Here is a 26,542-nt window from a genome sequence, read left to right on the forward strand (position 1 = left end):
ATGTGTGGTTCCCACCGTGAAGCATGGAGAAGGAGGTGTGATGGTGTGGGGGTGCTTTTCTGGTGACACTGTGATTTATTTAGAATTCAAGACATACTTAACCAGCATGGCTACCACAGCATTCTGCAGCGATATGCCTTCCCATTTGGTTTGCGCTTAGTGGGACTATCATTTGTTTTTCAACAGGACAATGACCCAACACACCTCCAGGCTGTGTAAGGGATATTTGACCAAGAAGGAGAGTGATGGAGTCCTGCATCAGATGACTTGTATCAGATGACCTGGCCTCCACAATCACCCGACCTCAACCCAGTTGAGATGGTCTGGGATGAGATGAACCACAGAGTGAAGGAAAAGCAGCCAACAAGTGCTCGGCATATGTGGGAACTCCTTCAAGACTGTTGGAAAAGCATTAATCATGAAGCTGGTTGAGAGAATGCCAAGAGTATGCAAAGCTGTCATCAAGGCAAAGGGTGGCTACTTTGAAGAATCTCAAATATAACATATTTTGATTTGTTTAACACTTTTCTGGTTACTACATGATTCCATATGTGTTATTTCATAGTTTTGATGTCTTCACTATTATTCTACACTGTAGAAAATAGTAAAAATAAAGAAAAACCCTTGAAAGAGTAGGCGTGTCCAAACTGTTGGCTAGTACTGTATTTGTGAGTGTGATTCCTTTGGGGTACAGTTTACTTGATGTTTTTTGCTCACTGATAAGAGAGGCTCGGCTCAGGGAGATCTGGATAGTGAGGTGTTTTGCTGTTCATTGTCTTTGCTTCATGCTGGAGTAATCATTAAACATCCAAGGTTTGAGCTACACAATGCTCAGTTTGGAATTGCCATCAGCTGATGCCAGTTATAAACATACAGCTCCTTTCCTTCATCCACTTTTAAACCCATCGATTTGGACTCCTGTTTACCTGTGTTTGTGCCCTTCCAATTGCATTGTGGTTATGTTGCCCTGAGACCTGTGCATGTAGAAGGGGTTTGGGGATTTACGACGGCAATATCATGAAATGTTGATGATGACGTCATTGTTTTCTTAACATTTGGTGGATCTTGGCTTTTCCGTTATCTGACTTGGCTTACTTTGGTCTCTTGTTTTGTGTAGGAAGTATTGTTTTGTCCTGCCCCTGAAACCTGAATTGAATGCTTGTAATCTTGCCTCTAACTTCCCTGCATTGAAGAACTGACTAACACCAGAAGATAAATATGATACATATAGGTTTGTTTACACATGTGAATATTTTGTGTAGTTTTACTTGCCACTGTGCCACCCACAGTCCCGTTGGATTGCTTGGACGAGTGCGTCCCAGACATCTCTGAGCAACACTTCTTCTCTGCACATTTCAATGGATGTTCTCGATATCCAGTTATTTAATACGTTTTACCAGTGCTTTCTGTTCTTGTGGTTCCAAGTGGTACCCCACACTGTCTAAGCCAAGGACCTTGACCTGATCCATATTTAGAGTGTGATGTCCATTTTATTCCGAGCACTATTCATCTATGTTTAGATGTGACGAAAAAGATCATGTGTAGGAAAATATTGTGAGCGTTTGAAGAATATTATCATCATCGTGTTTTTATAGTTGTGTTGAAGGGAATTCTAAAGAGTTTTGTAATTGTCCAATGCTGTTCATTTGTGTTTACCTTCATTGAATTCTGAGTGTCGATATTGGTACTTTCTAAGTCATTTCATGAGTGGGCTAGCTCTACTACAGGCAGCTCTTATCCTATAACCAGAATATACTCATGTTTTTAATAGAAATATATAGAGCGCAATATACGTCCAGTGTAACTAATACATAACTTGCCATAAACAGCCATTATCTTCATTGTTTGTTTCTTTCATTAATGCCAATTACGTGTTTCAATGGTTTACAGTGATGGGTTTCTGAGCTCCTCTTGCCTGCCCTCTGCTTGTGATGGCATGGTTGTTTGACCTGTGTGACCCTTTTACAATGTTTGCTGTGCCGTCCTGAGAAAACATCCCATAGATATACCTCCCTATTATCGCTTCTTCATTGACATGCTGGAAAATGCTAATTGTTAAATGAGTTGAAATGCAATGTGTTAAAAAAAACTAAAGACTACTGGATCAATGATCAGGAAATGGTGACATAACATTTTCTTGATACAGAGGACATATAGTGTAACGATAGTGATATAGTAATTTGATGCAATTTTATTTAAGGTATCTTATTTTATCATGGTTTTGATGATGAGCGGCTATAGTTATAAATGGTATGTTGTTTTGATGTGGCCATTAAATTTTGCAACGCATGGTTTAATGGTTAAGGTCTCTTGTACATACACTTAAATATGTAGTATAAATCTTGACCTTTATGTTGTAGCATGGTAATACCTGTCTCTTATACACATCTAGATGTGTATAAGAGACAGCTCTTGTACATACACTTAAATATGTAGTATAAATCTTGACCTTTATGTTGTAGCATGGTAATACTTGTGTGTCTGGAAGAAAACAAAGTGGGTCATTGATCTGATTTGCTGTTGGTAAAATAAATGTTCTTGAACATTTACCTTTGTTTTGCTTATCATTTCAATTCTCATGCTATGCTGCAATTACGATATTCAAGTATCATTAATCATTAAGTGTCGTGCTATTACAGTAGACTGAAAACATAATATTCTACATTCAATAGGCCTATGAAATACTGTAGGCCTACTCTAGAATATGAGGTAGATGGAGACAGAGCCCGTGCTGTGGAATCCTCTTCAGCGCTCACTCATTTTACCACTTGATGGATATTTTACCAACGCTGAAACAGCCAGCACAGCCTACACAGGTGGCTATTTGTGTTTCCCGCAGCAGCAGCAAAGTTCGTTCTGAATGAATTAGGATAGCCTATACTTTATAAAATAACATCGATGAACAATATGGACAATCTGTATAAAAATAAATCGAATTTGTTTACTCGACAGGGGTACGCCCCATTCATCTCACACACTCACGTGCGGGATTAATTCTTAAAACACTTAGGTGTTGAATAAACAACGCAACATAACGTTAATATTCCAATAAGACTACATTATGATCCTGATTTCCTGTATATAGCTTTGGCATGTAAACCATAGCGTGATACTGAATGTGAGTACAGAGAAGCATTTGAGACATCTATTATTGAGCAGTAGTGATTGGACACCATTTAGCAAAAGCTAACAATAGCACGAACACGGAAAATAAGTGCTGGGTGAAACGGAGTTGTTCATGCCTCTGCTGATCATGAATAGGCAAGGTAAGTTACTATGGCTAGATTGTTGAATTGTTCAATGACCGACTGACATCCTACTCTGTATCACACGGTGAGATAAAGAATACTTGCCTAGATAACCTTTCCTGCTATGCGTGATTAGCCACACGTAATGCTATTGCTAGTGCTACAGGTAGGCATGGAATTCAGCACCATGGACTGCGCACTGGGCGAAATTGAGAACAACGAATGTCTCTTGACAGCGGAGATTTAAAAAAATTATACGTTTTAGAGTTCAATTCTACACATTTTTCCATGGGTTGTAGAGAAAATGTTGCTGTTTTAAAACAGGTTTGCTGCAGTTCTAAACAATTGCTATGGGGCGGAGAGAAGATATGGCACATTTTTAACAAATGTCATGCAATTCTACTCATTTTCCCATGGTGCGGAGAGAAACAGTAGCAGTTCTAGAGCTAATGTCCTGCAATTCTACTAATTTTGCCATGGGGTCTAGAGAAATGTTTGCATTGCATGTTTAATATGATATCTGACTGAGTGTGACTAACAAAATCAATGGGTGCCCACCGGTCAATACCCGTGATTACTACAAGTTTAGATAGCTGACCGCTAGACTATCTTACCCATCTAAAAAAATGTGAGCTGACATGGGCTAATTGAGTGACTGATATTACAAGAGAAAGACTGCTGATGCACAACCAAATTTCGAAATTGCACCTTGTGCATTTTACTATTCTAACTCTCAACAGTAAGTTGGTATTGGTATTTTGGTATTTTATTAGCGTCCCCATTATCTAATGCAAAAGTACACAAATCAAAAAACATAATACAGAATGACATAATACAGAACATCAATAGACAAGGACAGAACTACATAATCAATGCATACAAACAAACTATCTAGGTCAAATAGGGGAGAGGCGTTGTGCCTCGAGGTGTTGCTTTATCTGTTTTTTTAAACCAGGTTTGCTGTTTATTTGAGCAATATGAGATGGAAGGAAGTTCCATGCAATAAGGGCTCTATATAATACGGTACGCTTTCTTGAATTTGTTCTGGATTTCGGGACTGTGAAAAGACCCCTGGTGGCATGTCTGGTAGGGTAAGTGTGTGTGTCAGAGCTGTGTGTAAATTGACTATGCAAACCATTTGGGATTTTCAACACATTGTGATGCAGTCAGTCTCTCCTCAACTCTTAGCCAAGAGACACTGGCATGCATACTATTTATATCAGCCCTCTGATTACAATCAAGAGCAAAATGTGCCACTCTGTTCTGGGCCAGCTGCAGCTAAACTAGGTCTTTCTTTGCAGCACTGGACCACACGACTGGACAATAATCAAGATTAGACAAAACTAGAGCCTGCAGAACTTGCTTTTTGGAGTGTGGTGTCAAAAAAGCAGAGCATCTCTTTAGTTGAGACTAGTTGACTAAATGAAGATGAACTGCCAGTAGAGCAGTAATTGATGTCAACAACTGATTGAACATTTATGAAGTCACAGTTCGAGCATTGATATGGGTATACATTGTAGACAATAACATCTATCCTTTCAAAGGTTACAGTGGGGAAAATGTTTCACCAAGGAACACTTCCATTGGAATATCAGGAATTGGAAGTCCGACTAACGGTCTATCAGAGGAGGATGAGTTTGATTTAAAGATGGAGCTGGCAAAGGTATTATTCTCTCTCTGTCTGTCCAACTTTGCCCCTTTGTCCCATTCTTCATGTTGTCAAACATTGTCATATTAATTTATGTTGAATGTGTCTCTTAGCATAATAGTTTGTTCAGATTTTGATTTGCACCCAAATCAATGGAAAAAGTCATAGAAAATCCACAATTTATTATTTTTAGTCTGAACGTTGTAAACTTTTCTGTCATTTTTTTCTGCTCAGACGGAGGATGAAATACAGACTTTGCGGCAGGTACTCTTGGCCAAAGAGAAATATGCAATGGACATCAAGAGGCAGCTGGGTATTGGCCCCTTCAGTGAGATTAAACAGAACCTGTCCAAAGGCTGGCAGGAAGTCCAGACCTCCAATGCGTAAGTACTTCCTCCTGTGAGATGCCCTCATGATGTCACACAACACTCCTGCTTCTTCAACTGCCTATACAACATCATCACCAGAAATGTATTAAAGTAATTATAAAGACTAAATTACCCATCTAAAAAATGTTAGCTGACATGGGCTGATTGAGTGACTGTCAGTGAATTACATAACAAGCTTGACAATAATACATCATAATTAGTATCAGAATAATAGTAATAATAATAATAGTAGTAATAATAATAATAGTAATAATAATAATAATAATAGCAATAATAATAATAGTAATAATAATTTGGTGGGTACTGACAAAGACCAAAGCCAGCAGGAGTACCGTTGAGGACAGTGGTGTCTCTCTATCACACGTGAAGGATCTATTAAACAAACAAAAAGAGACCTACAAGCAGTTGTTACAACAACAAGAAAATAGCTTCAAGTGTTTTGTCCAAATACTCGTGGATTCTACTAATAAAATAATGGACGACCTGACCAGAGAGGTCCAGGACCTGAAGAACATTTTGCAGTTCTCCCAGGGTCAGCTCGATGAGTTGATGACAGCAATCTGTAAGTCATTGAGAGAGGACATCAGTTCAAGGCAGAATAACATGGTTGTGGACGGAATTGCAGAATCTCCACATGAGACCTGGACGGAGTCTGAGGACAAAGTGAGGGAAATGATCCCTGAGAAATTGAAGATGGACCACAGGAAGATTGAGGTGGAGCACACCCACGGGAGTGGAAAACCCGGCCCAGTTGATAGGCTCAGACCGATAGTGGTCAAGTTCCTGAGGTTCAAGGACAAGGTAGCTGTTCTGGAAAGAGCCAAGAACTTGAGAAGAACGTATATCTTAGGAAATAGGAAATAACTGATCCCAGCCATGAAAGCTGCCAGAGCGAGTGGGGACATTGCTTACATCCGCTATGACAGGCTCATTGTACACCCTCCCTCCCTCCCAGAAGCCTGGAAGGGATGAGAGAGCCAAGCCTATGGATTCGAAGCTTCAACCCCACAACACACACACACCAATTGATTAATGGACTGCTGAATGTATATTTTGTTCTCTTGCTTTGTTTGGTCTTTTCAGTATTATGTCTATATCCGATAAGCTACCCAGGAAAGGGCTGAAAATAGCCCATATTAATATACGTTGCCTTAGAAATAAGGTTCATGAAATCAACAACTTGCTGACATCAGATAACATTCATATATTAGCCATTTCTGAGACTCACTTAGATAATTAATGTAATGATACATCAGTAGCAATACAAGGATATAACATCTATAGAAGAGACAGAAATGCTTATGGGGGAGGTGTTGCTGTATATATTCAGAGCCATATCCCTGTAATGCTTAGAGGAGATCTTATGTCAAGTGTTATTGAAGTGTTTTTGTTGCAGGTTCACTTGGGACATCTAAAGCCTTTTCTTTTGGGGTGTTGCTATAGGCTACCAAGTGCTAACAGTCTTTATCTAAATAATATGTGTGAAATGCTTGATACTGTATGTGATATAAACAGAGAGGTCTACTTTCTTGGGCACCTGAATATTGACTGGTTTTCATCAAGTTGTCCGCTCAAGAGGAAGCTTCTTACTGTAGCCAGTGCCTGTAATCTGGTTCTGTCAGGACCCGGTGCGAGAAACAGTCTCTAATAATCGTCAGAACCCAGAAGATGAGGCAGACACAGCAGTACTAGAGATGGTGGTTTAATTAAAGAACAAAATCTTCAGGCAAAGAAACTAAATCCACAATGTCCAAAAATAAAGCCAAGAGGCACAAAATGGAAATCCTCCAAAATACAAAAGAAACTCCACAAAGTGGTAAAAAACAGCAGGGAAAAAACAAACCTCAAAAGACTACTCAAAATATACTCAAGAACTAAACCAGAGAACCTCTGGAAAATCCAATAAAATAAATATCTGTAAAGAACAAGGCTTGGGCTGAGGCTGGGTGCTAACTTACAAACACTGAGCAAGGAACTGAGGAACACACAGGGTTTAAATACTAACAAGGGAATGACCTACAGGTGCAAACAATAATTAGAGCAAGAAAAACAAAAGGTACAAAAAAGGTGCAATGGGGACATCTAGTGACCAAAACCCGAACAGTCTTGGCCAAAACCTGACAGGTTCAGGTTATTAATCAGCCTACCAGGGTGTTTACAAACACTACAGGAACAAGATCCTCCCCATGTATTGATCACATTTTTACTAATGCTGTAGAACTTTGTTCTAAAGCTGTATCCGTACCCATTGGATGCAGTGATCACAATATAGTGGCTATATCCAGGAAAGCCAAAGTTCCAACAACTGGGCCTAAAATAGTGTATAAGAGATCATACAAAAGATTTTGCTGTGACTCTTATGTGGATGATGTTAAAAATATTTGTTGGTCTGATGTGATTAATGAGGAGCATCCAGACGCTGCACTTGATGCATTTATGAAATTGCTTCTTCCAATTATTGATAAACATGCACCTGTTAAGAAACTGACTGTTAGAACTGTTACGGCTCCATGGATTGATGAGGAATTGAAAAGCTGTATGGTTGAAAGAGATGGAGCAAAAGGAGTGGCTAATAAGTCTGGCTGCACATCTGACGGGCTTACTTACTGCAAATTGAGAAATTATGTGACTAGACTCAACAAAAAGAAGAAGAAACTCTATTATGAAGCCAAGATTAATGATATAAAAAATGTGGGGGAAAAACTTTGGAGTACTTTAAATGAAATTATGGGCAGAAAGACAAATTCAGCTCCATCTTTCATTGAATCAGATGGCTTATTCATCACAAAACCATTTGATGTTGCCAATTATTTTAATGATTATTTCATTGGCGAAGTGGGCAAATTTAGGCAGGAAATGCCAACATCGAACAGTGAGCAATTGTATTCATGCATAAAAAAACAAAAAATTAAAGAAAAGCATTGCACATTTGAATTTTGTAAAGTTAGTGTGGTAGAGGTGGAAAAATGATTGCTATCGATCAATAATGACAAACCTCCTAGCATTGACAACTTAGATGGAAAGCTACTGAGGATGGTAGCTGACTCTATAGCCACTCCTATCTGTCATATTTTTAATCTGAGCCTAGAGGAAAGTCTTTGTCCTCAGGTCTGGAGGGAAGCCAAGGTAATTCCGTTACCCAAGAGTGGTAAAGCAGCCTTTACTGGTTCTAACAGTATACCTATAAACTTGCTGCCAGCTCTTAGCAAACTGTTGGAAAAATTGTGTTTGACCAAATACAATGCTATTTGTTTATAAACAAATTAACAACAGACGTTCAGCATGCTTATAGAGAAGGGCACTCAACATGTACTGCACTGACACAAATGACTGATGATTGGTTGAAATAAATCTATAATAATAAGATTGGGAGCTGTACTGTTAGATTTCAGTGCAACCTTTGACATTATTGACCCTAACCTGTTGTTGAAAAAAACGTATGTGTTATGGCTTTTTAACCTCAGCTCTGAATCCACAATATGGCAATCTATCTAATAGAACTCAGAGGGTTTTCTTCAATGGAAGCTTCTCTAATGTCAAACATGTAAAGTGTGGTGTACCGCAGGGCAGCTCTCTAGGCCCTCTACTCTTTTATATTTTTACCAATGACCTGCAACTGGCATTAAACAAAGCATGTGTGTCCATGTATGCTGATGATTCAACCATATATCCATCACAGCTAATGAAGTCACTGAAACTCTTAACAAAGAGTTGCAGTCTGTTTTGGAATGGGTGGCCAGTAATAAACTGGTCCTGGACATCTCTACTAAGAGCATTTTATTTGGTACAAATCATTTCTTGTGGCTGTTGAACAAGTTGAGGAGACTAAATTACCTTAGATTGTAAACTGTCATGGTCAAAACACATAGATTCAATGGTTGTAAAGATGGGGAGAGGTCTGTCCATAATAAAGAGATGCTCTGCTTTTTTGACACCACACTCCAAAAAGCAAGTTATGTAGGCTCTAGTTTTGTTTAATCTTGATTATTGTCCAGTCGTATGGTCCAGTGCTGCAAGGAAAGACCTAGTTAAGCTGCAGCTGGCCCAGAACAGAGCGACACATCTTGCTCTTGATTGTAATCAGAGGGCTGATATAAATACTATGCATGCCAGTCTCTCTTGGCTAAGAATTGAGGAGAGACTGACTGCATCACTTCTTCTTTTTATAAGAAACAATGTGTTGAAAATCCCAAATTGTTTGCATAGTCAACTTACACACAGCTCTGACACACACACACTTATCCCACCAGACATGCCACCAGGGGTCTTTTCACAGTCCCGAAATCCAGAACAAATTCAAGAAAGCGTACCGTATTATATAGAGTCCTTATTGCATGGAACTTCCTTCCATCTCATATTGCTCAAATAAACGGTAAATCTGGTTTCAAAAAACAGATAAAGCAACACCTCGCGGCACAACGCCTCTCCCCTATTTGACCTAGATAGTTTGTGTGTATGCATTGATATGTAGGCTATGTGTGCCTTTAAAAAAATATTGTGTAGTTCTGTCCTTGAGCTGTTCTTGTCTATTGATGTTATGTATTATGTCATTCTGTATTATGTTTCATGTTCTGTGTGGACCCCAGGAAGAGTAGTTGCTGCTTTTGCAACAGCTAATGGGGATCCTAATCAAATACCAAATATACACTGCAAAAAAAAGAAATCTGTCAATTTAAATACATTCATTAGGCCCTAATCTATAGATGTCATATGCCTGGGAATACAGATATGCACCTGTTGGTCACAGATACCTTTTAAACAAATTAGAGACGTGGATAAGAAAACCAGTCAGTATCTGGTGTGACCACCATTTGCCTCGTGGAGTGCGACAGATACAGCTTCTTTGCATAGAGTTGATAAGCCTGTGAAATGTTGTCCCACTCCTCTTCAATGGCTGTGCGAAGTTGCTGGATATTTGTGGGAACTGGAACACACTGTCGTACATGTCGATCCAAAGCATCCCAAACAGGCTCAATGGGTGACATGTCTGGTGAGTGTGCAGGCCATGGAAGAACTGGGACATTTTCAGCTTCCAGGAATTGTGTAAAGATCCTTGCGTAATGGGGCTGTGTATTATCGTGCTGAAACATGAGGTGGCACGACAATGGGCCTCTGGATCTCGTCACGGTATCTTTGTGCATTTACATTGCCATTGATAAAATAGAGTTGTGTTAGTTGTCCATAGCTTATGCTTGCTCATACCATAACCACACCGCCACCATGGGGCACTCTGTTCACAATGTTGGCATCAGCAAACTGTTCGCCCATACGACGGCATACACGCTGTCTGCCATCTGCCCGGTACAGTTAAAACCGGGATTAATCTGTGCAGAGCACACTTCTCCAGCGTGCCAGTGGCCATCGAAGGTGAGAATTTGCCCACTGAAGTCGAACTGCAGTCAGGTCAAGATCCTGGTGAGGATGACGAGCACCCAGATGAGCTTCCCTAAGACGGCTTATGGTAGAGAAATGAACATTCCAACATTTAAGGGAAATAAGCTTTTTGTGCGTATGGAACATTTCTGGGATCTTTTATTTCAGCTCATGAAACATTGGATCAACACTTCACATTTCTATATTTGTTCAGTATATTTGTCCTATTTCACACATGTACTTGTGTATAATTGTGTATTATATGCATTTGTGAATTGGAAATGTGTTTTATCCCAACTCCCCCTGAGACACTATCAGATTTGAAGGCATTCCAAAACTGTGGATAGACTTCAAACTAATGGACAGCCTTTGCAAATGAACCAGAGCAGATTTGACTCTGAATCATAAAACACGGGACGAGATGTTAAAACTGCTGTGTTCCTACTCGTAGTCGTTTCCGTTCCTGGGTCCGTAGCCGTGTGATCAAGTCGTTGAGCCATCTTGCGCCCCAGCTCTCGCAAGCTCTAGGGGTATGTTCCTTTGTTGACTTTCAGTAGCACTTAGCGGGTGTCTCCAACATACTGAAAGCACGTCGGAAACTGCCAACCATGGGTAGCTAGCCCATTACAGCCCCATTGGAGTCTATACCCATCCGGTCAGCTGTCTCTCCAAGCTGTCACACAGACTTTCCTATGTTGTCAGCTGTCCTTTCACAGCAGTCACTGGACTGGTCCAGATAATCAGAATCATAAAACACGGGACGAGATGTTAAAACTGTCCATTGTGCCAATAGATGATATGCACTCACATGAGATTTGCCGTGATGTTGACAGAGTGGCATGGGAGGTTTATTTCTTAGACTGGGTTAAGATGTACATTTTGGGACACATCCTCAGTAGTGTGCCTTTGAATTAGTGGGTGTTTCGGCCTTTAATCACTGAACACCCTCATCAAAGGTGGCCAGCTAAAGGGTGATCAAGCCTTAGCTTGTGTCCCATGCCCAATTAAGATTTCCCACGGGACTATGAAAGGCAGGGGAGTCCTCTTCCCTGAGCCAGCCCTACAGCTGACCGCATACCTCATATGCCCTCCTCAAGTTGGAGGGATCTGAATTGGGTTCTCAGGTGGGGGTGGGGGGTCATGAAGTTATAGCCCAGCAAGTGTCCTTCCGTTTGATCCAGATCCACTGGCTGCCTCTTTCAGCTGCTTGAGAAACTGCTCTGACGGTCTACCGCAGAGCCTGTCCATGGATTCCAAGTTCTTTCAGCAACCTGATGGTAGAAGAAGCCACAAATCCTCTGCATCCCACTTTAACTGGCCAGACTTTTGCATTCCAGCCACGCTGAGTTGCGTCTGCTGCCAACTCTGTTTAACACAGTTTCTTACGCTCGTAGGCCTCTTCAACAGAGTTTTGCCACGGGACTGTGAGCTCTATGATGTACACAGCCTTTCGTGAAGGGGACCAGAGTACCATGTCTGGCCTAAGGTTGGTAGAAGCAATCTCAGGTGGAAAAATGAGTAAAAGTTGGGCAAAGGTGAACCAAGCCTGCCAAAGCAGCTATTGCATCTATTATTATTTCTGGCAGAACGTCGTAGAAAAGCATACAATGTCAGCACCTTGTTTTTGCCTGGCATCATACCTACAGTACATAATCCTGAAATGCACGCTCATCTTCAGTACTTAACGCTTTCTCTAAGATGGAGCCCTGATGATAATGTACCTCTGTATTTACAGATATCTGACAGCCTCAGCTACTCTGGAGGACATCAGCCAATCTAACATGTGAGTGGTCACTATCCATTATATATGTGAATTTAACCAAGACGGGCTTTGCTAAAAGGCTTCTTGTTCTATGTTGTTCTAAGCTCTATGTTGGAACAGCTGATGGGATTTTAAGGTCAGCTGGATCAGAGGCCTGTTAATAGCCTGTCCAATAGCCTTTCTTAACACTGGCAGCAGCATTAACAACAGGCTGTGGCTGGCCTGGCCGGGGAGGGAGCACTTCACTTGGTGAAAACAGAGGGGGTGGGGGGAATCTGGCTATCTGCACTAGGACAGGGTGACGACGAAGGTGCTAATGGCTCATGTTTTGGGGTGTCACCCATCTTGTTTCAACCAGTCCATCCGTGCTCATAGCATGTGTCCTCCCGCTGATGCTGTGGTGGCACACAGCAAGCTCGTCACTGTGAAAAGGAGGATTCAAGAAAGTGGAACATGTGGATCGGCCAATATGCAAATTAAGTCCTTGTGTAGGGTGTACTTTGAACAAACCTCAGTGACATAGGTTAAGTTTTGCCCTTTCCCCGTTGATATACTATAGTAGTCATGCCGACTGATTGGTAGTCAAAATATAAACTTCCTGTCTTTTCTAGATCTCTGACTCTCTCTCTTGCTTTCTGTGACTAGGTATAAGAGGACCCAGGAGAGTATCTCTAATGCAGGACAGATGACCAGTGCTGCCCTGTCCACAGTGGGTGTGGCCATTACAAGGAGACTTGGAGACATGAGGTACCCTCAGCTCATCCTCCTACACACCCTTCTATTCTTTCCATCTTCCTTCACCACCTCTATTACTCATCTGTCCGCCAGCTGTGTCCACCTTTCATATCGTCACTTTGTCTTAATCCACTAAATCAATCTTCTTTTTAATCCAGTTATATATATACAGTGGGGAGAACAAGTATTTGATACACTGCCGATTTTGCAGGTTTTCCTACTTACAAAGCATGTAGAGGTCTGTAATTTTTATCATAGGTACACTTCAACTATGAGAGACGGAATCTAAAACAAAAATCCAGAAAATCACATTGTATGATTTTTAAGTAATTAATTTGCATTTTATTGCATGACATAAGTATTTGATACATCAGAAAAGCAGTACTTAATATATTTGGTACAGAAACCTGTTTGCAATTACAGAGATCATACGTTTCCTGTAGTTCTTGACTAGGTTTGCACACACTGCAGCAGGGATTTTGGCCCACTCCTCCCTACAGATCTCCCAGATCTTCAGGTTTCGGGGCTGTCGCTGGCAATACGGACTTTCAGCTCCCTCCCAAAGAGTTTTCTATTGGGTTCAGGTCTGGAGACTGGCTAGGCACCCAGGACCTTGAGATGCGTCTTACGGAGCCACTCCTTAGTTGCCATGGCTGGTGGCTTCGTCGTTGTCATGCTGGAAGACCCAGCCACGACCCATCTTCAATGCTCTTACTGAGGGAAGGAGGTTGTTGGCCAAGATCTCGCGATACATGGCCCATCCATCCTCCCTCAATACGGTGCAGTCGTCCTGTCCTTTGCAGAAAAGCATCCCCAAAGAATGATGTTTCCACCTCCATGCTTCACGGTTGGGATGGTGTTCTTGGGGTTGTACTCATACTTCTTCTTCTCCAAACACGGCGAGTGGAGTTTTAGACAAAAGCTCTATTTTTGTCTCAATCAGACCACATGACCTTCTCCCATTCCTCCTCTGGATCATCCAGATGGTCATTGGCAAACTTCAGACAGGCCTGGGACTGCACTGGCTAAGCAAGGGGGACCTTGTGTGCGCTTGCAGGATTTTAATCCATGGACGGCTAGTGTGTTACTAATGGTTTTCTTTGAGACTTGTGGTCCCAGCTCTCTTCAGGTCATTGACCAGGTCCTGCCGTGTAGTTCTGGGCTGAATCCCTCACCTTCCTCATGATCATTGAATGCGCCCACGAGGTGAAATCTTGCCATGGAGCCCCAGACCGAGGGGTGCATTTGACCGTCATCTTGAACTTCTTCCATTTTCTAATAAATTGCGCCAACAGTTGTTTCCTTCTCACCAAGCTGCTTGCCTATTGTCCTGTAGCCCATCCCAGCCTTGTGCAGGTCTACAATTTTATCCCTGATGTCCTTACACAGCTCTTCTGGTCTTGGCCATTGTGGAGAGGTTGGAATCTTTTTGATTGAGTGTGTGTGGACGGTGTCTTTCATACAGGTAACGAGTTCAAACAGGTGCAGTTAATACAGGTAATGAGTGGAGAACAGGAGGGCTTCTTAAAGAAAACTAACAGGTCTGTGAGAGCCGGAATTCTTACTGGTTGGTAGGTGATCAAATACTTATGTCATGCAATAAAATGCAAATTAATTATTTAAAAATCATACAATGTGATTTTCTGGATTTTTGTTTTAGATTCCGTCTCTCACTGTTGAAGTGTACCTATGATAAAAATTACAGACCTCTACATGCTTTGTAAGTAGGAAAACCTGCAAAATCGGCAGTGTATCAAATACTTGTTCTCCCCACTGTATATATATATACTATATATATATATATATATATATATATATACACACACACACACACGCACTGAGTGTACAAAACATTAGGAACACCTGCTCTTTCCATGACAGACTGACCAGGTGATTCAAGGTGAAAGATATGATCCCTTATTGATGTCACATGTTAATTCCACTTCAATCAGTGTAGATGAAGGGGGGGACCTGTTACAAAAATATTTTTAAGCCTTGAGACAATCAAGACATGGATTCTGTATGTCCCATTCAGAGGGTGAATGGGCAAGACAAAAGTACAAAGACAAAAGTGCCTTTGAACGGGGTATGGTAGTAGGTGCCAGGCACACCGGTTTGAGTGTGTCAAGAACTGCAATGCTGTTGGGTTTTTCACGCTCAACAGTATATATATATATACAGTACCAGTCAAAAGTTTGGACACACCTACTCATTCCAGGGTTTTTCTTCATTTTTACTATTTTCTACATTGTAGAATAATAGTGAATAACTATGAAATAGCACAAATGGAATCATCTATTAACCAAAAAAAGTGTTGTGACAAAGTATACAGAAGATAGCCCTATTTGGTAAAAGACCAAGTCTGACGTGGCAGCGTGGTAGGCATAGCTTGTCGCATGAATTAATCACAGAAATTGAGGATTAGCTGATAACTACGAAGCAAACATTCTGGATAATATAGAGAATCTGGAACTATTTATTGATCCGCATTTTGATATGCTCGAAAAAGAAACGGATACATCGAAGCGAACAAGATAATATCTTTCCTCGTGTTCTACAAGCGAAACTGATGGGAAGCCGCCGCCAAAAATAAAAAATTTAACATTGGGAGGGGGACGATTTTATAACTGTCTCCAGAAGATAGAGCATTGCTTACAAGCATGAGCGAGCAGTTAAAAAAATGTATCTATTGCCTGGGTTACTGGGGGAGTTTGAGGCCTTAAAAATAGGAATGGATAATAAGTAATAAAATGTAGTAGTAATGTAGTAATAAAATGAAATACGAGTGGAAAATAAGATATTGAAAACTGCCGTGGACTCCCTAGAAGACAATACAGAGAGGCTACGGTATGATAATAAAACAATGAAAGCCGAATTACTTGATCTAAAGTGCAGAAGTATGAAAAATAATATTGTTATAATGGCAATGAAGGAGGATGAAAACGAAAACTATTAGTCAACGGAGGAAAAATCAAGGTGTTCAGGAAAAGTAATCTCAATATGACGGACGAACAAGTGGAAACAATTGATTTTCAAAGGGCTCACCGTTTCGGTGGCAGAGCCGAGGGAAGGCCCCGTCCGATCGTAGCTATGCTGACCCACCTCAAAATGAAAATTGCTTTGTTACAACAGGGTAGGGAATTGAAGAACACCTCATTCTCTATTGATGAACAATTTCCCCCATAAAATAGTGGAGAGACGACGTGCCCTGTACCCCACTTTCAAAAGGCTCCGAGCAGTGAAGCAGAATGTTCGTCTCGTGGTCAATAAATTATATGTAAACAACCAAATATTCAAGGACTTGAAGATTACAACGTGGCTGTGTGATAGCTACCTGCTGTTGAAGTAGTCCCCGATAGATATTTGCCCCGCGTTACACAGTACACATATGGATTAATTTGTATAACTTTTTTTTTGCATGAACAACTTTTTTTATTCATGCAGTATGGAACCGTGGACTTAAAATAAGGTTGGACTTATGGTCATGCAGAATGGGTATGATGAACTTATCCTTTTTCTATATGGACTTAATATCAGGTTTTGATTTAGGGGAAGGCAAAGATGGGTAAGGCTGACCTTTTTTCTTTATGATTTATTTACTTATTTAATTTGAAGATTGTACATTAGAAATACCAAGGTTGTTTTTTTAAGTTGATATGATATGGCCTAATTGTAGAGGTCGTGTATATTATGACTTAAAATATGTTATTGTTCGCTGATGTGAATTGGAATGAATAGCTGTTAAGATAAAACGTTATAAATATGAAATAGATTTATTATAGGGCAATGATAAAGGACTATATCATTAAAAACCTGCCTAGGTTCTCTATTGGAATAGGCCTATATGATCCTAAAATAATTGGTGTCATTTGCCTTTTACATTTAAAAAATAAATCTCATTATAAAAAATGTAAAGGATGATTATTGTTCCGTTACACGCCGGCAAATTGATTAGGTATTGTCAACAGGGTTGTTGTCTTTATTAGTGTGTGGCGGGCCGGTTAACACTGGGATAAACTGATTACAGTTAACGATAGAACACTTCTCTAAGTGAGAGAGAGGTATATTATATATTTCTATATAAGCTATTTATGCTACCTTTTTATATTCTTGATTCTAATGATATAGACCTAGGTGTAAAACAGCCGAGGTGATAGAGCAACAACCCTGGAATAAAAAACAAAATGTGTATGGGTGGAGAGAGGTTTGGGTTTACAGGTTTACTCGCTCTGGATTGTCAGTACTGCATATATTCTTGGCTATCGTGCCATGGCTGTGTCAGTCGATTGTAAGTTAAACTTCCTTTATGGGCAGTATGATGCCTAAGACTAATTTTTACTTGCAGTAATTAGTAGCCGTTAGAATCTATGTTCCTTTCTCCTTCTTAATTTTTTTTGTCGGAATACAACAAGATATAATGAGGACTACAGGAAATATGTCTTGCATGTAATGGACATAAAAAAGGACTGGTCCTGCGATATATTCAGGTTGTTTTCTCTTAATTTCTTCCTTTTTTCCCCGAACAATTGAATCCAATGAACTGAGCAGGCTGGGCTGACATGCTTATAGCCTTGCTAGGACTTTTCAAATATGAGCATGCATTTATAAGATTGTGCTGTTATTATTTATATTAATAGTATCTATTATTGTTACTATTTATTTTTTTCTGACAGTTTCCCATGTTATTTGGTTAGTTCTCTTAAGCACCCTCATAGATATTTATGTTATCTTGGGACTGCCCATATTTCCCTCTGGCCAACGCCAAGGGTTTGCCTTAGGACGCAAAGTTGCATCATGAGTCAGGGAGATGGTCTGATGGTCTCAGTGACAACAGACCTAGATATGGGGGAGGTTTTAGTGGGTGGAATATTAGGACAATTGGAGGTTTACAAAGTTGCAGCTACGGTATGCTTAACAGTGCAAATTATTATGGTACAGCTATATCTACATTTAATCATCATGGTGATTTTAAATTGTAAGTTTACACCATTGGTTTTTATTTATTTTATTTATTTAACCTTTATTTAACCAGGTAGGCAAATTGAGAACACGTTCTCATTTACAATTGCGACCTGGCCAAGATAAAGCAAAGCAGTTCGACACATACAACAACACATAGTTACACATGGAGTAAAACAAACATATAGTCAATAATACAGTGAAAAAAAAAAAATAAGTCTATATACAATGTGAGCAAGTGAGGTGAGATAAGGGAGGTGAAGGCAAACAAATATATGTATAAATAAATAAAAATATAAAAGGCCATGGAGGCGAAGTCGAGTACAAACACAGCAAGTAAACTAAAAACTAAAAAACCAATGGAATGGTTGTTTTGCAGTGGACAGAAAGTGCAAAGTAGAGACAGAAATAATGGGGTGCAAAGGAGCAAAATAAAATTAATAAATAAACTACAGTAAGGTAAAGAGGTAGTTGTTTGGGCTAAATTGTAGATGGGTGTTATGTGACAGGTGCAGTATACTATGAGCTGCTCTGACAGCTGGTGCTTAAAGCTAGTGAGGGAGATAAGTTGTCTCCAGTTTCAGATATTTTGTAGTTCGTTCCAGTCATTGGCAGCAGAGAATCTGGAAGGAGAGGCGTCCAAAGGAAGAATTGGTTTTTGGGGGTGCTAGAGAGATATACTGCTGGCGCGCGTGCTACAGGTAGGTGCTGCTATGGTGACCAGCGAGCTGAGATAAGGGGGGACTTTACCTAGCAGGGTTTGTAGATGACTGGAACCAGTGGGTTTGGCGACGAGTATGAGCGAGGGCCAGCCAACCAGACAGTGTACAGGTCGCAGTGGTGGGTAAGTATATGGGGCTTGGTGACAAAAACGGATGGCACTGGTCGGATAGACTGCATCCAATTTATTGAGTAGGGTTTTGGAGGCTATTTTGTAAAATGACATCACCGGAAGTCGAGGATTGGTAGGATGGTCAGTTTTACAAGGGTATGTTTGGCAGCATGAGTAAAGGAATGCTTTGTTGTGCGGAATAGGAAGCCAATTCATAGATTTGACTTTGGATTGGAGATGTTTGATGTGAGTCTGGAAAGGAGAAGTTTACAGTCTAACCAGACACCTAGGTTTATTGTAGGTGTCCACATATTCTAAGTCAGAGCCGTCCAAAGTAGTGATGTGGACAGGCGGGCAGGAGCAGGCGCGATCGGTTGAAGAGCATGCATTTGGTTTTACTTGTATTTAAGAGCAGTTGGAGGCCACGAAGGAGAGTTGTATGGCAATTGAAGCTCGCCTGGAGGTTGTTAACAACAAGTGTCAAAAGATAGGGCCAGAATGTATACAGAATAGTGTCGTCTGCGTAGAGGTGGATGCAGAGAATACACTCAGCAGAAGAGCGACATCATTGATGTAAAACAGAGAAGAGAGTCGGTCCAAGATTGAAACCCTGTGGCACCCCCAATAGAGACTGCCAGAGGCCCGGACAACAGACCTACCGAATTTAGACACACTGAACTCGATCAGAAGAAGTAGTTGGGTGAACACAGGCGAGGCAATCATTAGAGAAAACGAACAAGGCTGTCGAGTCTGCCAATGAGGATGTGGGTGATTGACAGAGTCAAAGGCCTTGCAGGTCAAATGAATATACGGCGTGCACAGTATTGTTTCGCTATCGATGAGCAGGTTACGATATCGTTTATGACCTAGAGCGTGGCTGAGGTGCACCCCATGACCAGCTCTGAAACCAGATTGCATTGCGGAGAAGGTGTGGTGGGATTCGAAATGGTCGGTTATCTGTATTGTTGATCTTGGCTTTCGAAGACCTAGAAAGGCAGGGTATGGATAGATATAGGTCTGTAGCAGTAAGGGTCAGGGTGTCCCCCCCCCTTTGAAGAGGGGGAAAACCGCAGCTGCTTTCCAATCTTTGGGGATCTCAGACGACACGAAAGAGAGGTTGAAGAGGCTAGTATAGGGGTGGCAACAATTTCAGCAGATAGTTTAGAAAAAAGGGTCCAGATTATCTAGCCCGGCTTGATTTGTATAAGGGTCCAGATTTTGCAGCTCGATTTAGAAACATCAGCTGAACTGTATTTGGGAGAAAGAGAAATGGGGAAGGCTTGGGCGAGTAGACGAGGGGAAGGGCAGTGCTGGTTGTTGCCGGGTGAGGGTAGCCCGGTGGACAAGCATGCCGCCAGTCACGATAGAAATGCTTATATCGAAATGTCTCAATTATAGTGGGATTTGGTCGGTGGTGTCCGACAGTGTTCCTATCTTCAGCAAGCGGTTGGAAGCTGGGAGTGAGGTGTTTCTTATTCTCCAATCGGACTTTGACGGTGTCTCCAGAATCTTTTTAATTTGTGTTGCAGTGAAGTCAAATTTTTTTTTTCTGTCTTAAAAAAGCTAGCCTTTGGCTGTTCTAACATGCCTGTGTAATTTGGTTTGCTGGCGTTCCTGAAAAGTTGCATATCACGGGGGCTGTTCGATCTAATGCAGAACGCCGAATAGGATGTGTTTCTGTTGGTTAAGGCAGTCAAGGTCAGAGAGAGGAACCCAAGGGCTATATCTGTTCTTGGTTCTTAAATTTCTTTCCTGAATGGGCGCAATGCTTTCCAAGATGGTGAGGAAGGCATCTTATAATTAAATGACGTCAGTTGCATCGCTCTACTGACGGGAGTAGACTCAAATATCTCTACAGGATACCCGGTCCCAGGGTCGAGTTAGAAAGGCCTGCTCAGCATGAAACGTGTCTATGCAGGGAGCGTTGTGACAGTAGATGATGGAGGTCGTTTGACGCTGAACACCATTCACGGATGCCGGCAAATGAGGCAGTGATCTGCTGAAGATCTTGTGTTGAACAGCAGAGGTATTTGGAGGGCAAGTTTGTTAGGATGAGAGTATCTATGAGGAAGTACCTCAGTGTTGTACGGAATTGGGTGGTACCTGGTAGGTTCATTGATAATCTTGTTGCTCAGAGATTTTGAGGGCAATCAAGGGCTAGATTGTAGGTGCTGGTGCTCTGAGCATGTTCATGATTTAGGTACGCCCCTAGCAGCATACGTACTCTTAATATAGTTGGGGGGCAATCATTCACCATATATGTGTCCAGAGCAACAGCTGGGGGGCAAGTAGGGTGGTCTAGTAGCAGGCGGCAATCTTGGTTGAAAGCCAGACTTGTAATTTTTAGAGAGTTGGATTTATCTATTAGACGTAGAAGTTCAAATTGTTTGGGAACAGACTGGATAGTAATAAGCAGAACTCTGCAGGCAGTCTTTGCAGTTAATTGCAACACCGCCCCTTTTGGCGTTCTATTTGTCTGAAAAATCTTGTAAATTGGGGATGAAAATGTCCCTGAATTTTTGGTGGTCCTTCTAAGGCCAGGATTCGACACCGGCTAAAACATCCGGGTTTGGCAGAGTGTGCTAAAGAGTGAACAAAACAAAGCTTAGGGAGGAGGCTTCTAATGTTAACATGCAATGAAGCAAGGTCTTCATATTTACGGTTACGAAGTCATCAAAAGAGAGCGCCTGGGGAATAAGGAGTGGAGCGCAGGTATTGCAGGGCATGGATTCACCTCTACATTAACAGAGGACAGACGAGGAGTAGGATTCAGGGTACGGCTAAAAGCTATGAGAATTGGGTCGCCTAGAGTACTAAGAGCAGAGAGTAAAAGGAGGTTTCTGGGTGGCGATAAAATAGTTTAAAGGAATAATCGCTACAGACAAAGGTATGGTAGGATGTGAATACAGTGGAGGTAAACTAGGTATTGAGTGATTGATGAGAAGAGATATTGTCTCTAGAAACATCATTGAAAGCAGGTTGATGTCATCGCATATGTGAGGTTGGTGGACTGCAGAGGTTGAATTGGTATAGAGAGCAAGGTGCTAGAATCTCTACAGTGGAAATAAGCCAATACACAGTAACCAGAACAGCAATGGACAAGGGCATATTTACATTAAGGAAGAGGCATGCTAATCGAGTGATCATAGGGTCCAGTGAGTAGAGGTTGGTTGGGGTCGTGGCGAATCCAGACAGCTGGCCGGGTCATATGCTATCGTAAGCAGCATAGGATGGAGTCTGTTTGTAATACTCGTGCGTTCTCGTTCGGTAGGTTAGTCGGGGTTCGTGTAGTGGGGGTTCCCGTGTGGTAGAAGGGGATAAATCCAAATTGGTCAAAAATAGAATATAGTTGACTCAGGAAATAATATAAAAACTATAGCGATATAAATAATAGTTGTCCAATATACTTGTTCAAATAGCAGCCGATAAGAACAGCTTAAACGATTAGCGGGCCTCAGATGAGCGTTCAGGTAACGTCGGGAGGACGGAGGTGCCAGTTGGATAAACTCCCTCGGGCAGATAACGTCGGCAGCAGTCGCGGGCAGTCAGTCCGTGAAGGCCCGGTGGGGTTCGTATCTGAAGCAGCAACAAAAGAAGAACGGGTCCGGATGGTGATTATGTCTAAGTTATAACATAATCACAATCACGCTGCTCAAAAGAAACACAATTACTCCCTAAAAGTTATCTTTAACCTCAAGTTTATGAACAGAGAATATACAGGTCTTGTTTCTAATTATAAGTCTTCAAAACTTTCTTAAACCCTAAAACAGTAATTGGCGGAGACATGCCTATCACTAAACTTGTGTGGTTCTTTTGGTGTTTTTGGTCCCCTCCCTTTTCTTCTCTTAGCTGTTTCAGTTAACCTTAGTTATCCTTTACATGGCACCGATACACAATTTTTATAACAATATCATACACATTATGATCAAAATAATTCGCTTTTCCAATACAATTGGTTTTCGTTCACCTGTACCAAATACAAGTATAAGCAGCTTAACTTATAGTTTGCCTTTATCATTTATACCTTTTTCTTTAGAACGGTGTATTCATACACATACATAACTCAATGGAAATATTTAGATTACACCCTTAACGTCTTATTATGAAGATCTCCAGGGGAACTAACTCTTATCCTCAGGCTGGCTACTCCCCAGAAGATATTAGAGTTTGCTCCGGGGTCGACGTAAGCCAATAGTCACACGTTGTTGCAGCTAGTAGCTGCGAAATCAAGGTGCAAGTGTCCAGAGCCTGCGGCTGAATCGGGGAATCTGAGAGAAAAAGAGTCCCGGAATGCTCGGTCGAGTCGCGTTTGCACAAAAAGTGCCAGGTAGATTCATCGAGCTAAAGGATAGCTGATGACCACTAAACGTGGGCAGCTGAAACACCAACGCTAGCCAGCAAACCGGCTAATTTCGGGGCAGCTACAGATTAGCTTCTGGCTAGCTATCGGAGTAGCTTCTGGTTAGCTTTCAGGCTAGCTTCTGAATTAGCCCCTGGCTATCTTCCACGATGGATTTTCAGATTGAGGTAAATAATACCCTTTGTAATTGGTGAAGCGGGTTGCAGGAAAGCTTTTGCAGGAAAGCTTTTGCAGGAAAGCTTTTGTAGTTGAGTTCTTGGATAATAAAATAGATAAAAGATATGCGAAGAAAGGTGTAAATATATATATATACAGGACACGAACAATACGGAACAGAAAAAGACGTCTGAACTGCTAAGCCACCTTGGACGAATGGTTGTGGTAAGTATAATTGAAACTTGGGTATCATTATGGTAAGTGGGGAAATAAGTATAGGCGGTTATAATTGTAAGGGCTTAGCAGATCATGAAAAAAGAAGATACATTTTTACATGGCTAAAAGAGAAAGAATATAATAGATATTGTTTACAGGAAACTCATTCTACAAATATAGAGGAGGCTGGGTGGAAAAAGGACTTGGAAGGAGAAATATATTTTTGTCATGGGCAAAGAAACTCAAAAGGGTGATTACCTTTTTGATCCGATTGTGCAAACTGTGCAAACAGATCCGCAAGGAAGATGGATTATTTTAAATATCCTATTGGACACAAAAACAGATCTGGCTAATTAATCTATATGGGCCAAAAAATGATGATCCACACTTCTTCTAAAATATTTATAATAATCTATTGCGCTCACAAGCAACAAATGAATCTATTATTATAGTGGGAGATTATAATACGGTTTTAAGTACCTCAAGGGATCGTAAAGGAAATCACTCCACAAACTATCACCATCAAGCACTTTTAAGGAGATCACAAAGATCATGTATACATTAGAACTAGTGGATATATGGAGGTTGAAAAACCCTGACCTAGTGAGAGATACATGGAGGAGGCTTAATCAAGCTAGCCGTCTTGATTACTTCCTGGTCTCATTCTTGCTGGCATCAAATGTAAAAATAATAATAATAGGAGACAGAATGTGATTGGACCACCATCTAATTGGCCTCCATATAACTCTTACAGAATTTCCACGTGGACGGGGATATTGGAAATGTAATCAAAGCCTATTGGATGACAATTTGTTCTTAACTAAGACAAAATAATTCAGAATTGACTTTTTTTTGCACAACATACACTACCGTTCAAAAGTTTGGGGTCACTTAGAAATGTCCTTGTTTTGTCTGTTAAAATAACATCAAATTGATCAGAAATACAGTGTAGACTTTGTTAATGTGGTAAATGACTATTGTAGCTGAAAGGCTGATTAAAATATATATATATATCTACATAGGCATAACAGAGGCCAATTATCAGAAACCATCACTCCTGTGTTCCAATGGCACGTTGTGTTAGCTAATCCAAGTTTATCTTAAAAGTTTCATTGATCATTAGAAAACCCTTTTGAAATTATGTTAGCACAGCTGAAAATTGTTGTTCTGATTTAAAAAAGCAATACAACTGACATTCAAAATGTAACAAGTACTTTTGGGTGTCAGGGCAAATGTATGGAGTCAAATTTTTATAATTTTCTTTAGGAATGTAGTGAAGTAAAAGTTGTCAAATATAAATAGTTAAATACAGATACCCCAAAAAACTTCTTAAGTAGTACATTCAAGTATTTTTACTTAAGTACTTTACACCACTGCCCTTCCAACACAGTCTCACATTCAATTCGCGCATATACAGTGGGGAGAACAAGTATTTGATACACTGCCGATTTTGCAGGTTTTCCTACTTACAAAGCATGTAGAGGTTCCTTCATTTTTATTCATAGGTACACTTCAACTGTGGAGACGCGAATCTAAAACAAAATCCAGAAAATCACATGTATGAGTTTTTAAGTAATTAATGCATTTTATTGCATGACATAAGTATTTGATCACGCACCAACCAGTAAGGAAATTCCGGCTCTCACAGACCTTGTTAGTTTTTCCTTTAAGAAGCCCTCCTGTTCTCCACTCATACCTGTATTAACTGCACCTGCTTTGAACTCGTTACCTGTAAAAAAGACACCTGTCCACCACCCACTCAATCAAACAGACTCCAACTCTCCACAGATGGCCAAGACCAGAGAGCTGCTGTAAGACAATCAGAGCATTTAAATTGCTAGACCTGTACAACTGGATGGGCGCTACAGGACAATAGCCAAGCCAGCCTTGGTGAGAAGGCAACCAACTGTTGTGTGGCACAATTAATAGGAAAAAATGGAAGAAAAGAATGTTCAAGATTGTGACAGCGTCGTAAATTACGTGTTATCCCAATCACCCTTCCCTTGAGGGCTGGGGCTCCATGCAAGATCTTCTACCTCCGTGCTGGCTACCAACAGATCTTCAATGCTATCATGAGGAGTCATGTTGAGGGGGCACTCAGTCCCAGGATGAGCGTACAACGAGGTTGGGAGTCTTGTTTGATAGGACTTGTCATTATGGACCTGAAAGGTAGGATGCTTGGGAGCCTACGACCAGGAGTGTCTTCCACAAAGCGAATTTACATACAATTGAGTTATAACACCACTACGCCGTCATGGATATAAAACAGTACCTTCAACAGGTTGCCAGTGTCGAGCATACCAGGGTAATGCACAGTAGGCCCCGAGCAACAGGCTGCTTGCAAGCCCATTAAAGACGAGAAACCATAATCAGTGCGTCTCAGCTCCGTGACATGAAGAGTCCGGGCAACACTTACTACAGGCTGGATCGTATTGCGCATGAGGAGAATGGGATTAAGGGTCATTGTAGGGTCTGATGCTAGACAAGAAAAATAGAGCTTTTTGCTTCTAAACTCCATCTCACCGTTGTTTGGAGGAATAGAAGGATGGTTAACAACCCAAGAACACCAGTCCCAAAGCCTGGTCATGATCGACAATACTTTATGGATGGTAAACATCATTCTTTGGATGCTTTTCTGGAAAAGGGGACAGCGACGACTGCACCGTACTAAGGGAGGATGAGATGGGTCACGTGCAACTAATAGAGAATGCTATAATACTTCAATTACTTAGAAGATCTATGACCAAACAACCTTCCCTATTTCCCTCTAAGCAATGAGTATACTAGACAATTGAAGATGTGTGTCTTCGTGGCTGGGATCTTCTCTAGCTGTTTAATGCACATATCTGACTCACGATTGCCGA

The 26,542-nt window shown here is 41.0% G+C and overlaps 1 protein-coding gene across 2 annotated transcripts in view; it reads left to right on the plus strand.

Annotated features, from left to right (window-relative positions):
* The first annotated feature begins 2,834 nt into the window (after positions 1-2,834).
* The window catches only part of LOC111976866 (tumor protein D54), a 31,957-nt gene continuing 8,249 nt past the window's right edge, over positions 2,835-26,542 (plus strand). For both annotated transcript variants that reach the window (XR_002878971.2, XM_024006015.2), the window contains exons 1-5: positions 2,835-3,266; positions 4,793-4,911; positions 5,131-5,279; positions 12,394-12,441; positions 13,066-13,167. Coding sequence is in view for 1 of the 2 variants with exons in the window: in XM_024006015.2 (XP_023861783.1) it covers positions 3,239-3,266; positions 4,793-4,911; positions 5,131-5,279; positions 12,394-12,441; positions 13,066-13,167 (446 nt within the window). In the remaining variant the exon portion in view is untranslated. The remainder of the gene's footprint in view (positions 3,267-4,792; positions 4,912-5,130; positions 5,280-12,393; positions 12,442-13,065; positions 13,168-26,542) is intronic.

This window comes from Salvelinus sp. IW2-2015, linkage group LG17, assembly GCF_002910315.2.
Source record: "Salvelinus sp. IW2-2015 linkage group LG17, ASM291031v2, whole genome shotgun sequence".
NCBI classification, from domain to species: domain Eukaryota; kingdom Metazoa; phylum Chordata; class Actinopteri; order Salmoniformes; family Salmonidae; genus Salvelinus; species Salvelinus sp. IW2-2015.